Source organism: Balaenoptera borealis (assembly GCF_965194805.1).
Source record: "Balaenoptera borealis genome assembly, chromosome: 16".
NCBI lineage: Eukaryota > Metazoa > Chordata > Mammalia > Artiodactyla > Balaenopteridae > Balaenoptera > Balaenoptera borealis.
The window spans coordinates 871,338-885,218 of record NC_138872.1 but is presented as its reverse complement, the minus strand read 5'-3'; the positions used below and the strand labels follow the sequence as shown (position 1 = coordinate 885,218).

The 13,881-nt window shown below is 67.0% G+C and overlaps 1 protein-coding gene across 10 annotated transcripts in view; it reads right to left on the bottom strand.

The window, feature by feature from the left end:
- Window positions 1–693: 693 nt before the first annotated feature.
- KCNQ2 (potassium voltage-gated channel subfamily Q member 2) overlaps window positions 694–13,881 on the bottom strand; it is a 48,524-nt gene continuing 35,336 nt past the window's right edge. The window contains exons 12-18 of one of the 10 annotated variants that reach the window (XM_082360070.1): window positions 11,327–11,380; window positions 7,740–7,963; window positions 7,204–7,309; window positions 6,669–6,800; window positions 4,538–4,645; window positions 1,894–2,017; window positions 694–1,428 (exon numbers count right to left, since the gene is read on the bottom strand). In XM_082360070.1, the coding sequence (XP_082216196.1) occupies window positions 697–1,428; window positions 1,894–2,017; window positions 4,538–4,645; window positions 6,669–6,800; window positions 7,204–7,309; window positions 7,740–7,963; window positions 11,327–11,380 (1,480 nt within the window). In that variant the 3' untranslated portion in view covers window positions 694–696. Of the gene's footprint in view, window positions 1,429–1,893; window positions 2,018–4,537; window positions 4,646–6,668; window positions 6,801–7,203; window positions 7,313–7,739; window positions 7,964–11,326; window positions 11,381–13,881 lie in introns of those variants that run through there. The other 9 variants (XM_082360067.1, XM_082360073.1, XM_082360074.1 and 6 more) reach the window with 9 other exon arrangements.

Genomic DNA, 13,881 nt, shown 5'->3' with positions numbered 1-13,881 from the left:
GGCCAGGGCAGGGGGGAGAGGACACGGGGCACACCTGCCATCCTCCACATCTGGAAGGGACCCCAAGAACCCCCTTCCAGGTGCCTGTGGGGCGGGCCCCTCCCCCCAGGAGCCGAGTTCGGGAGGCCCGAGGGTTGCTCTGCTCTGGGGTGGTCCCAAGCCCCGCCACCCTGCCCCCTCCAGGCCAGGGTACTGGACTCGGGCGGCTCCCATCACAGGACACTGAGAACCCACGGGAAAGAGGGCGACACTGACCAGCAGCTCTGGGCGGGCACCCAAGACAGATGGGGCAGGACAGGAACGGGGGGCGGAGACAAGCCACACCCGAGGGGCCAGCCAGCGCCCACCCAGGCCTCAAGGCCGCTGAGCCTCACGAGACAGGCCTGGCCCTCGCTGCCACCCTCACCCGGCCCTGCTCCCAGCCCACGCCCCGACCCAGCCGCCAGGGGCCCGTCCTCAGCCTCGACCCCGGCCTCCGTCACGCGCAGGCCAACAGTCTGCAGAGCCCACAGAGCGGGCACGGCCAGCCTGGCTGTCCCTCGCTGGGAGAGAACTTCCGCCGACCTTCCGCGCGAGAGGCCGAGGGCGCGGCTGCCCAGCACCCCACACGGGCGCCCGCGCCGCGCCGAGCAAAGGGCCCGGAGGGCCCGCCTCGAGACCGGGAGGCCAGGAGTCGGGGCAGGCCGGCGGGCGGCCTCACTTCCGGGGCCCGGCCCAGCCCATGTCGCCGAAGGGGCCCTCGCCCGTGGCAGAGCGCGGCGGGGGCCCGCACGGGGTGCAGAGGTCCGAGTCCGTGTCCGACTCGCCCTCCGCGATGTAGGGCCTGACTTTGGCACACGGTGCGACGGCGGCGTAGCAGCTGCCGAGGGCGTCCAGGTTCTCCTTGGACTGGGAGATGCTGAAGCCACTGAAGGAGCGCTCGAGCTCCTCGTGGTCCACGGACGGGATGGAGATGGACGTGTCGCTGTCCCGCAGGGCGCCCTCGTGGGGCCTGCAGGCCGGGGCGTCCTCCGACCTCAGGAACTCCGTGCTGGCCCGGTGGCCCCCGCTGTAGGCGGACAGGGACCGCTCGTGGGCGGGTGGCGGCGGGATGCGCACCAGCGAGCCGTGGTCCCCCACGGGTGAGGTGCCGTGGCCCTGGCGCGGGTGGCACTGCTGCTGCCACGAGGTGGAGGGCGGGCACTGGGCGGGCGGCGCGGCTGGAGGTGCCGAGAAGTTCTTCTGGCCCATGGAGCTGGCGGAGCGGATGAGCTTGATGATGCAGCCGTTCCTGCCGCCATGGTCCCGGCTGTCCTCGGGGCTGTGGTATGGCGGCGCCGGCTCTGGCTCCTTGGCCCCGAAGTAGGCCTCGGTCTCCGTCGGGGGGACGCCCATGCGCTGCGTGTAGATGTTCACCAGGAAATCCAGCTTCTTCTCCATGGACAGGACCTGCAGGAGGGGCTGCTGGGCCACGCTGGGCTGCTCCCCGGAGGGGGGGCCCTGGGTGCTCCCCAGAGGGGGTGGGGAAACGGGCCCTGCTCCCCGGAGTGGGGGGCGGCCCAGGATGTTTCCCACAGAGGTGCAGAAGCAATGGAGGGCAGACCCCCCGCCACAGCAGCTCAGCCTCTGACCCCGCCCGTCAGTGTGTGTGGCCTCAGGAGACTTCAAAGCATGGACCCTCCTGCTTGTCTGGGCCGCCCTGTGTCCGCTGTGGGTTCACCCCTTAGAGCAAACTCCACAGAGGGAAAGAACTGGCCATTCCTTTCCTCAGCTCCCGTCAGGGAAGTGCCCCAGGCCCGGGGGGGCGCTCCTGGGGGCCCAGGGTCCCAAAACAGCAGCCCTCCCTCCCCCCAAAACTCAAGCTCCCTCCCACAGTGTCCGTGCCGACGCCCCAGGACCCCCAGCCTCTCCCACCTGCTTCTCCACCTTCCCCAGCCGTCCCATCATGCTGGGGTCCTCGGGCAGCTCCGCCTCAGCCGGGCCCTTGCCTCGGTCTTTGTCTGCTATCGCCGGGCCACGCCCCACGATTTGGTCCACTCTGCCGGGAAGAGACCCCGTCCCCAGCGTGAGTTCAGGTGGGATCGGCGGAGCCCGTGGGCCTCTCCTCCTGGGCCAGGCCGCAGCCGCCAGATCCAGGCTCCGGGCTGAGTCCAGAGCCGACCGGGGGGCAGCGAGGAACCAGGACAGATGGACCCTGGGCGCCTGGTCCTTGTCCTGCTCTCCGCCGCCCCCGGGGCCTGTCCCCCGACCATTCCATTCCAGTGGGGCTGGCACATTAGCAAGGGGTAAAGAGAAGGGAGTTGGGGCCAAGCACCCCTCAGCTCCCCCGCCCCCACCCCCGAGCTCTGCTCCTGGATAACGTGCCACTGTGGCCCCTGCCCACCCGGGGTCTGGAGGGGACGGAGTTAAACGTCTGCAGCGGGAACCACAGAAGCAGGGGGGACGTGAGGACTTCGCGCCATGCGCCAGACGGGGGAGGGGACACAGACCAACACAGGAAACCACAACGCACAACCAGAGGAGGGGACAGACAGAGCCACTGGCAACCAGAGAGGGGGTCCGTGTGTGCTCGTGCGTGGGCACGTGTGTGCTGACTGTGCGTGCCTGTGCGTGCACTTGTGTGAGTGTGTGTGGGCCTGTGTGTGCGCACGCACGTGGGAGATGCAGAACGCAGCTGAGGTGACCTCAAACGAGGCCATCGATCACGAGTGCCAACAAGAGGGGAAGGAGGCCTCCTTCAGGGACGGGGGGGCTTCTGCTTGACCCATGCGGCATCCCCTGTCCCCTGTGCTGAACAGGAAGGGCCACTGAGGGGCTCGGAAGGGACCTTGGGAGTAGCAGGGTGGGCGCCCGACACTCTGAGCCCCAGAAGTGCAGCCACATGGACGCTGGCAAAGGCACCAGGGCCAGGGTGCAGCTGGGCGGGACGGCCACCCAGGCACAGGCCACACAGCCCCGCCGCTTCTCTGGAGCCTCATGCATGAAGTGTGCCACCCAAGCTCCCGAGTGGGGAGGGGCGCCGGCTCCTACCCCCCCAAGCAGCGCCACGGGGGCTGCCGGCCTGCTCGGCTGCCGTCCTCACCCACAGGGCCGCCCTAACTGCCTGTCGGGGCTCAGGGTGGTCTGTCCTTTCTGTCACAGGAAGCAGGAGGGGATCAGGCTTGCGTCGGCCACGGGGCGTCATGCTTGATCATGCGGTGGCAGGGCGGACGTGGGGCCCTCGGGCTCCACGCAGACGCCAGTGGGGGCAGAGCGGGAGGAGGGTTCTCTGGTGTTCCAGGCATCTACACAGTCCAGGCACGGGCACGCAGCGCCTTCACCCCTGCCACATGACGGGCCGCCCTCCTGGCCGCTCCCCTGGGAGCCTTGGCCCAGGGTCGGCCTGGAGCTGCCCCCGGTGGGTCTTCCGTGGAGCCTGTGCCACCCCCTCCCCTGGGCCTCAGGCTGAGGAGTCGGGCTTAACCCCTGTCCTCCTGGCTCCTTCTCTGTGGGCATCTGGCTGCAGTGGTCCGGGAGGCCTGCGGGGTTCCAAGGGCTGGCAGGGCCTTCCCAGACCGTGGCTCCGAACACCCAGCCCCTGTGCCCTGCAGCAATGCCCAGGAGGGTGGGCTTCTGTCTCAGGGTGCAGCTTCCTTGGGGCTGGAGGACACGGGCAGAGCAGGGGCCGCGGCAAACACTGTCTGGGCTGCTCTGCTCCCCCGGAAATTCCTCTCTCGTGGGAGAGCCGCCAGGCTGAGATGCGCAGCACACACTGGCCCTCGGCCTCACGCACAGAAACCCTGGCACACAGGGGTCAGGCACCCCCAGTCGCTCCAATGGCCCAGCTGCCAGCATCCCTGCCGGCCTCCGGGACGCCCCTGAGCCCCTCTGCCCGCTCGGCCGGGCGTGTCTGCCCTCACCCCACATCCTTGCCCTGGGCTCTGCTCTCCCAGACCTGCCAGGGGGGCGGGTCACAGCCATCATCTCCATAGTCCAGGGGAGCAGGAAGGCTCCGAAGTCTGAATTCATCACCAACGAGCCTGCTTCTGCTGACTCACCACCTCACTGCCCGCCCCCCACTCTGCCCGTTGGCTGGGACCGTCTTCTTCAATAACCCCGACCATGGTGAAAACTGGAAAGAGAGCCACCAAAGCTCTGGGGACTCCCTGGGGGCTGGGCTCCCGCCAGGACCCTCTCAGTCCACACAGCAGCCCAGGTCGACCCACCGGCAGGTGGTGGCGGGGGTCTGGGTCGGTGCTGGGGCAGGGCCCCACGTCTGAACACACCTGATCCTTGGGGGGCTGGCCGCCCTCTTCTACCCAGGGAGCCCCCACCCCCCGCGGATGCCACACAGGTGTCGGTGGAAAGGAGCCCCCCGACAGCCTCCGCAGGACCCCGCCAAGAGGAGCAGCTCAAGGGCACCCCACCCAGCCCGCCAGGGCCTGCAGAGGACGTCGCTTTGTCAGGGACAGAGAAGGAGCCCCTCCGTCCCGCGGAGCAGAGCGGGTGCTGCCGTCGTGTGGCTGGAGCGAAGGGGGCTGGCCATTCCAGAAACAGGCGGGACGCTCGGCATCCTGACCTAGGTGAGTACTGGGGTGACTCTCTCGGAGGGGCCGTGGGTCCTTTGGTGGGGTACTTCTTGTGCCGGGGAGTTGAAGGGGGTGGGGGGCCCACAATCATATCTATCCTGGCGAGTAAACAAGAAAAGAGACACCAGGAAAATGCATCGTGAAGCAACATGAAAGGGGAGGCAGCCGGAAACTTGCAGAGACAGAATGCACGACCCGCTGAGAGCAGCCGTGACCTTTCTTACAAACGGGACACAGGGACACCGCGCTCCCGTGACCTCAGATGTGGTCAAACGAGCACTGGGGGAGGCCACGAGCTCGCGGCGCCCCGTCTGCCCGGGCAAGGGTGCACGTGCAAGGACACGTGGCAGCTGGCAGCAAAGTGCCAAAGGGCCCCAGGAAAGACACCAAGGCCCTGCCAGCAAGCGACAGACGTCTGGCTCCCGCGGGGGTCGGTTTGTCTCGTCTGTTTTCCAGACAGAAAGGGAGGGAGAGGGGACGGTCTAGGACAGAAGAGCCTCGTGAACAAACACCGCTGCCGTGAGCGGAGGTGGGCCAGCCATCGAGACCCGGGGAGGCCTCTCACGCACACACATGTGCTCACACCTGCACACACACGTGGACACATGCACGCTCACACACATGTACACACCCGCAAGTTTGCACGCACGGGCACACGTTTACATACTCATGTATACACGTGCACGCTCTCACACGTTATTTACATGTGCACAACTGCACGCACATTTGCGCAGACACACAGGTCTACTCGATGCTCCAGGAGGACGCTGGGCAGTGGGCCTCCCGGCCTGAGCCTGGGGACAGAAAGGGGTTGTCCTCTGGCCTCACCCAACGGGAGCAGCTGGAGGCCCAGAGGGGCCCCTCCCCTGGGACGCTGAGTAGGACGGGGAGATGCCACCTGCCACGGGGCCGGGATCCGGGCTGACCCCAGGACTGCCCCCACCATCCAGACCCCCCACCCAGGCTTCCGGGCCAGAGAACTGGCAGCCGCCTCATTGCAGGGGCCCTGGCCGGGAGGGCTTGACCAGCGGGAAGGTGGGGTCCGTTCTGGGAGAGACCCACGGCAGCCACGGGCCTCCTCACGGGCACCAGACACACGTGTGTGCACCCGCCCGTCTGTGTATGGATGGCGCGTGCCTGTGAGCACACACGTACTAGGCGTGCGTGTGTCGGTCCTACAGGACACACACGTGAGCACAAGCCTTAGAGCACGGCTATGTGTGTGCACATGTGTGCTGGCACACGTGGGCATGTGGGAGCGGACATGGGTCTGTGTGTGTGCACGTCCTGGATCCTTGCTGTGTCTGTACACACGTGTGTACAGCTGACTCCTGGGTGAGCAAGCCAGTGCTCACGTGGGGCCAGAGATGGCAGCGCCAGCGTGTGCCCGGCCACGGCCCGCCAGGCACATGTCCAGCCCCACTGCCTGCTCCGGCCGTGGGAATCCCTCTGTGCGGTGGGGAGGGGGGACCAGCCCCTCTGTTCTGGAGGAAGAGGTACCACGTGGCCTAACTGCTGCCTGATGGGCCCACGGAAAGCTGCACCTTCACCTCTCAACAGAACTAACTTCTCTCCCCAACACACACGGGTACACATGGGCAACATACGTGCATGGACACATGACACACATGGCACAGCACACACAGACACACGCATGCACCCACACGTTTGCCAAAACGTGTTGCACCCGTGTGCGCACATGCACATGCATGCACTTGTACACATACACGTGTGTACACACGTGCACCTGAGGCCTGAACACATGCAAGTACACACGTGCATTCACACATGTGCATATGCACGCTCGTGTGTGCACACAACACATACACGCTTGCCCATCGCAGCACGGGCAGGAGGGAAGAGAGAGACCACAGAAAGGTTAAAAACAGACCACACAAAGACATGGCAGAAAGCCCACACGGGGCCGGCGTGGGGCCGGAGAGGAAGGGCCCAGATGTGGCAGCTAGCAGGGCCGGCCGCTGCGTCCACAGCGCGTCGCCGCCCCACCTCTGGCAGGAGTGTGCAGCTGCGCCGCGCCCGTCCCCAGCCCGCACCCGGCTTTGGCCCAGGGGACCCAGCCCCCCGCCCCCGGGGCCAGGCAGGCAGGGGAGGTGCTCTTGCCTGGACTGCAGGTTTTTGATGCGGGACAGCATGTCCAGGTGGCCAGCCGAGTACTGCTCAATCACGTCCATCACATCGTAGGGCCGTAGGCTCTCCTTGAACTTGCGCTTGGACACCAGGAACCGCATGACACTGGAGGGGGTGGTCAGGAGGCTGTGAGCCCTGGGCAGAGACCACCGAAGGCAGCCCCCCAACGTCCACCTGCCTTGGGCCGCCCAGCATCTCCGAGAATGTCTGCTGGATGACTTGGCCCTGTCATCTGGGCCACCCACCTGTCTCGTACCCCAGCCACCCTTGGGCCCCACTGCGCAGAGGACCCTTGTCCACCCGGGAACCCCTGTGCAGTGGCAGCTCCCAGCCGTCCACTAACAGCCTTGGGCACCCGGCACCTGGGACAGCAGGTGCCTTGCGAGCCGCGGGGGCCGGACTGAAGGGGTGTCGCCGTGAGGCATCCCTCCCGAGCGCGTGCCCTCACTCCGGCCCCCCAAGGCCCCGCGTCCGTGGACGGCTGTGAGGGAGCCCGCCGGGTCCTCACCACACGGCCCGGATGCTGACTTTGAGGCCCGGGGTCAGATCCTCCGTCACAAACTCGCAGTTGCAGCTCTTGTTGTCGTCCACAATGTCCTCCCCTGGGAGACTTGCTTCTGGGTGGAAGGACACAGCCCGTGAGGGGCCGGGCCACCCCCGGGATGGAGGGGGCCTAGTGCTCCGGCCCCGCAGCGCACGCGTGTCCGAGGGGACCTCCGCCGGGCGCACCCACACTCCAGCCCGCCCCCCGTCCTGCTTTCCCAGCCTGCTCCCCTCCACTGTGCTCCTCAGGGAGCGGCCACCACGAGGGTGTAAGAGGGCATCCCTGTGCACAGACAGAAGGACAAAGTGGGCTACGTGCACACGGAGTACTCGGGGAACGTCAGCCGTAAAAGCAGCGACGCGCCGGCACCAGCTCCACGGGTGAGCCTGGAAAACACGGAGCTCAGCGAGCAGAGCCCGACGTGGGAGGACAAGCACGTGTGGCCCCATCGCATGGAGCTCTGGGACAGCAAACCCCCACCCGAGGGCTGCCCGACCTACCTTCCGAGTTCTGCCGGGAAGCGGCGCCCCTGGCCCGGAAGGCCTGCCGTGCGCGGCCGCGCTCCCCGAAGCTCCAGCTCTTGGGCACCTTGCTCGGACTGTCTTCCAGGCTCTGGTCGGCGCTGGGCGACCGCCGGACGGTCTGGGCCTGAGGGGACCCCTTGCCCTTGGCAGCCACGCCGCGGGGGCTGGAGAAGACACGGTCTTTCAAACTGACCTTCTGACTGCTCCCGCGAGAACCGACAGACGGACAGACACACAGAAAGACAGCAAGAGAGGTCACTCTGCAAAGAACACTCGCTCCCGCTGGCTCCTGGCGGGTGGACGGGGTGCCCTGGCCGTGGGATGGAGCACGGGCCGGGACGGGAGGGTCGCTAGGGTGAGTGGGGACAGGTCAGCTCCACCACAGGCCCCCCGGGGCCCGCTCAGCGCTCAGCCTGGCTGGGGAGTGGTCAGTGGACTCTGAAATCACCTTCAGCTACCACCAAAAGGTGCCTGAGACCTCGCTACACTGTCAGCCAGGGCTCCCTCTTCAAACGCCCTGGGCGATGACGGCTGTTCCCTGGGCACCTCCTGAGGGCCCCCGGCCACTCCAGCAGTTACCGTGCCTGCCCCTCCACCCCCGTAACTGCCCCGGGTCAGGAGGGTGAGGTCTGCAGCTGACCCCCGGGCCCCTCGGCCGAACCCCAGGGAGCTGCCTGGCGAAACAGGTCGGGGGGAGGGGGAGCACGGAGGGCCAGGGTCTGCCCACCTCCCCTCCACCCAGGGCGGCACAGGCTCCACCCCCACCAGGACACGTCCGGGCACAGAACGTCCACACTTCCGGAGGGATGATACGGGCGCCGGCCGAGCCCCGGCCCAAGGCCACAGAGAGGGGGCAACCACGGCCGTCCAGCCACAGCCCCGTGAGGGTCTTCGGGCCTCGTTGCCCCGTCTCCCGGTAACCATGGAGACGGGTCTGACACCCCACGTTTGTTGGTTCTAACACCCTCCAGGCAGCAGGCAGGAGACAAGGGCGGTCTCTGGTCAGGGTGAGGTCAGGCCCGGGGCCAGGCGGCCACTCATTTCCTCCCGTGGACAGTTTCCACCATCTGCCCAGGAGGAGAGCGAGGCCCCCATGAACCGTGGACCCACTCACGCGACCACGCTCAGGGGCCACACTCAGAACCGCCCGAGGGGCCTCTGCTGTCGCTGGGAAGCCTCCACCACCAGCTAATCCCTCAGACAGCGCCAGCCCCACCGCAGATGGCCCAGGTCAGCTGCTTCCATCGGCCCGAGGGGGACCCACAGCAGAGACACGTCGTCAGACGGCGCACAAGTGACCCCCCATGGACAAGAGCCAGCCCGCACGTGGCGGCCCAGGTCGGTGCCCCCGCCCCGCCCCCCCCAGGCAGCTAAGGCCATCTGCGCTAGTTCTCGGGCCCGAGGCACGGAGCTCACTCAGAGGGGTGGCTCCTCCAGAGACCCTGGGTGTCCCGTGTCCCCATGAACACAGGAGCCGGGGTGTCTGCTTGCTCAGGACGCTGGCCCCAAGCCTGTAACCGCTGCGCCCGGCACGAGGCCAAGACAGGGCTGGGGGACCGAGGGGCAGCCAGAGCCAGGCTACGGGGGCTGCTACGAAGATACCCCTCTCCTTCCTTCGTTCCCGAAGGAGACCACCAGCTGGTCCAGGGAGACCGTGAAACAAGGGCCCCACCAAGCCAGGACTGCTGGGGACCCCCGCTGGACCTGCTGTCCCGTGCACAACAGGGACCCCCAGAACTCGGGCCCACGCGGCTGACCGCGATGACAGAGCCTTGCCTGGCCTTGGCCCGGCCCTGCGTCCCCGGCTCTCAGCCTGCTCCGAGCGGGGAGGGGTGCCCTGCTGGAGGAGGCCACGGGTGGCTGTCTGGACTTCCACGGTCATCACAGCTCAGGGCTCCCAGGCACACAGCCCCCAGACACCCCACGCCTGCCTCAACTCCAGATGCCCGAACGCCGACGGTCCTGCAGGTGTCGAGAGAGACCCTCCCTCACCTCACAAGCCAAGGACAGAAGCACACGCAGCATGGGGCCCTGGCAGCCTGCCCCCAGGGAAGGAGCACAAGGCCAGCCCACCCTCCGAGTGGGAGGGCATTTACAAGGGGCCAGGGGGCAAGCTCAGGACGGTCTGGGAGAGGAAGCGAGGCCCGGCCTCTCCTCCCCTGCCTGCCACCCTCCCCAGGGCAAAACTCCCAACAGGTGAAGCCAGCCATCAACAGGGACAGGCGAGCGGGGGCCCCGGCTGAGCTCGGCTGCACCCTGGTCTGCCCGGCCGGCCGGGGCCCAGCTCAGCGGGGAAGGAGCCGGCATCCAGAGAGAACCGCCCGGCCCACAGCTGGACTGCGGATGCCCAGGGAAGGCGGCGGTGGTGGGGAGATGAAGTGACGTCCGTGAGACGCACACAGCAGGGCCAAGTGAGGCCTGGGCTCCTGGCCCGGCCGTGGGCACCTCTGGCCCTTCTGGTTCCCAAGCAGCCTGAGCACAGCCCCAGACCCGACCGGCCAGCCTGTGGCCAGAAGCACCCTGGACACCAGCTCCGGGCAAGCAGGACGGCTTCTGCCGGGGCCCCACATCTCCCCTCCTGGGGCGGCAAAAGCCTCCCCCACGGTGCCCTACGTCGGGAACACACAGGCAGCACGGGCAGGTGGGGGCAGGCGACCCTCCGGGCCCCTCTCGAGGGCGAGGAGGATTCCGAGCATGCACGGATGCAGATGTGCAAGCATGCCGCCGCCCTGGAGCCCCGAGCCTGCTGCCCGGCCCCTCCCCATGCCCGCCGCTCGGCACCCCTGCTTCCAGGGCCGTCACGGACCACATGCACACGATGACCGGTGAGTGCAGCTGCCAGCACCTGCAGGGCCGCACGGGGCAGGGAGGGGCGGGCAGGAGGGGGCCCCAGAGCAAGCAAGGGGACAGACGCTTCCACACCCCCGAGAGCAGAGAGGGGACAGAGAGAGGAAACGTGCCGGCAGTCAGGGAGCCCACGGGGCAAAGATCGGGCGGCCTTTCACCGACCCGCTTCCAGCCTGCCCTAAACCAGGCCTGCACGTGGGAGGGGGAGCCGTGGACCTCTGGCTTTCCGGTGTGTCTGGTGTGCCAGGACCGCGGGGAGCGGGCACACACACACGACAGAGCTGCCTCCCGGTGGGCGGGCGGGCTCCGGGTTGAGGGCAGCGGCCCTCCCGTGCGTAGTAGAGGTGCTAGATGGATGAGCCGTGGAGCAAAGGCTCGTGGGAGAGCAATCAGGCCCCTGAAGGCGCCCTTTCTGGTTTTCAGAGCCCCTGGCCGGCCCCCCTCCTGCTTGGAGCACAGCATCATTTGGCATGGGGAGAAGGAAAAGGGGTCAGCTCCACGGCCACCGTCACCCAGGCGGTCGTCTGGAGTCAGAGGGGGCCGAGGGCTCCACCAAGGGGCCGGGAGGCGAGCTGCCAATCTGAATCGGGGCCTGGGGGGCCGGGCGGGCGCCAGCCTCTCCCTGGCGCATCTAGAACCTCTAATAAGCAGAGTGCTTGGAGCGGGAGGGGGCAAGAGCCGTGCAGCAATGGCCGCCCGAGCGGCGTGTCTGGTACCTAGCGCGTCCTGGGCAGCATCCCCACAGGGGCTCTGTGCGCCGTCTGCCTTTACTGGAAATGAGGAGAGGACAGTTAGTCCCGGGGGCGCCGGCGGCCGGACGCGACCAGAGGGAGCCCGGGCCGCGCGCGCGGGCAGGAGGCGCAGGGACACGAGGCCCCGGCCCCCCGGGGCGGCTCTGTGCTCAAGCCGCACCCGCTACAGAGATCGCGTCTCAGCGAGAAGAACGAGGGAGCCGCGCGTAAAGTCCTCCGCCGGCCTGGAAAAAAAGTGGTCCCTATTTTTGGAGAAAAAAAAAAAAATTCCCTGTTTTTTCCTCCAAAAATACCTTTTCCTTCCAGCGTCAGTTTGGGGCCACATCTTTCAAAAGATGTATTATTTTTTTGCTACGTTCATGCCAACAACAACAAAAAATAATACATGGGCTGAGGCTGTGCTGGTTCCAGAGGGCCAGGATCCCAGAAAGCTCACGTCTTCAGAGGAAAAACGTGCAAGTTTGGCTGCACAAACCAACCCAGCCAGCGGCCCGATCCGAAGTGGCCTCGGTTTACCCAGAAGGCAGTGGCTGCCCCTCCCTGGAGGGGAGCTAAGGAGAAGGGGGCTTGGGGCTCCTGGACGTGAAAGGGCCGCCAAGGTCGGACCTGGGGTGAAGTCCACCCCGTGCTGAGGGCAGAGACGGACCTGCGGGCGGCTCTTCAGGAAACGCTGCCCGTGGTCACCCTGCCCAAGCACCTCCCCAAAGGCCCAAGACTCAGCGCTGCACTAGAACCTGAAAACTTTTAAGCAAAAATGAAAAGAACCAGCAAGAACTTCAAGAAACCCTTCACTTCCCTGGGGCCTCGCTCTCTGCCCCCACCTTTGTAGCTGTTGCTGCTGAGACAGTGGTTCTCAAACTCTGTACCTGAGGAACCCAGACGCGGCCAACGGTCTTGACCCACAAGTGTTCAGTGTCCACACGTTCACTTAAACACCGACGGCACCTGCCAGTGTCCGGACAAGGATCTCCCCGCTAAACGCCGGCAAGCCAAGGTCAAGTTTCCTCGAGGAACCCTCGCTCGGCTGGCCCGGCCTCGCCCTCCGCGGAGCCCCCTGCGAGCGTGCGTGCCTCCCCAGCGGGACCTTCCCCAGTCGCTTCGGGTTGTAGGACAAAACTAACCAGAGGTCGACCCCGGGCGGAGGGAGCTGGGGTCCAGCTGTCCACCGAGCGCACCCACACGGGGGCAGACCTCCCCAGGACTTGGACCCCCCGCCCAGCAGGGGCCCCTCAAATTCAGGGCAAACATGCTCTTCCAGGGTGCACCCCCGAGGCAGCCACGGTCCCACCAGGGCCTGCAGGACAGATAAGGACCCTAAAGACCAGGACCCCCATGGCCAGCTCCCCCCAGGGGTCCCCAGGCCTGCACACAGGACCCGCCCCGCCCCACCTGGAGGCTCCTCCCCTGGGAAAGAGGACCAAGCGGGGCGGCGTCTTTGCCCTCCGCCTTGACCAGCTTTGCTGCCTTCAAACCTCCCAGCAGTCGCCTGCCCACAGCCCAGCACCGCCAAACCCACCGTCTCCTAGGCGACCGCCCCACGCCTGGCTCCCAAGCGGGGAAGGCTCTCTAACCGCAGTGACTATCCTTAATGTTAACGAAAATATAAACAGTCTCACATGGCCAGCAGCTCCTGCACGAGACAGCGCAGCCTGAGAGCGGGACAAGAGCGGGGGGGGGGGGGCTGCTGGTGGCCTGGCCCCCCCGAGCACTGCCCCTCTGCTTCGGGGGGGTGAGGAGCCCCAACTCCAGCCCATTGCCTCTGGGTTCCAGGCTGGTGCTGGGGTTTCCTGCCCACAGCAGCCAAGTGGAGCTTCACCCCATCAGAACTGCCGGCAGGCAAGCCCGGGGGGCCCGGGCTCGAGAGGGTGGAAGAGGCGCCCACGGACACTCACCAAGACCAGACTGGACAGACACGCACCCGAACACGGCACACTGCCCCCCGCGACGAAGAGGGGGGCCACGGGACAGGGGCAAAGCGGCTGGGGCACAGGGGTTCCTCCAGGCACGGGAGGGGCGGGGGCAGTCAGAAATGGGGTGGGTCAAAGGGCAGGTCAGAGCCACACCCAGAGCAGCACAGCCCGAGACCCCCGTCTGCCCCGCCCCCAGCCCCACGCCTTGGTCTGACGCCCACACAGCCACGGGGCGCGTCCCCATCCTGAGCCGGGACCGGGGGTCTCACGGCAGCTGAGGGAGGGTCCCTGCGTCCACCCCGTCCACCTGCGCTTTACGGGACAGGGTCCCCTCACCAGGCAGCCCAGGGACAGGCCCACTCTGCCGTGGGTCCAGTGGCAGGATCATTTCCTGCAGACCTGCTATGCACTGGGTGCTACAAAGGGGCTCATGGCTGCTCCAGTCAGGGAACAGAAATGCCACCTGTTACCTGGCTGACAGGTGTGCATCCAGGAGAGGCAGGCCCTCTGTCCCAGGGCCTCAGCCCGGGGCCCCCAGGGGAAGCTGCTGGGTCACAGGCAGGGACACACGGACACAAGGGGAGGGAGGGAGGAGCAGGAAGCGGGGGG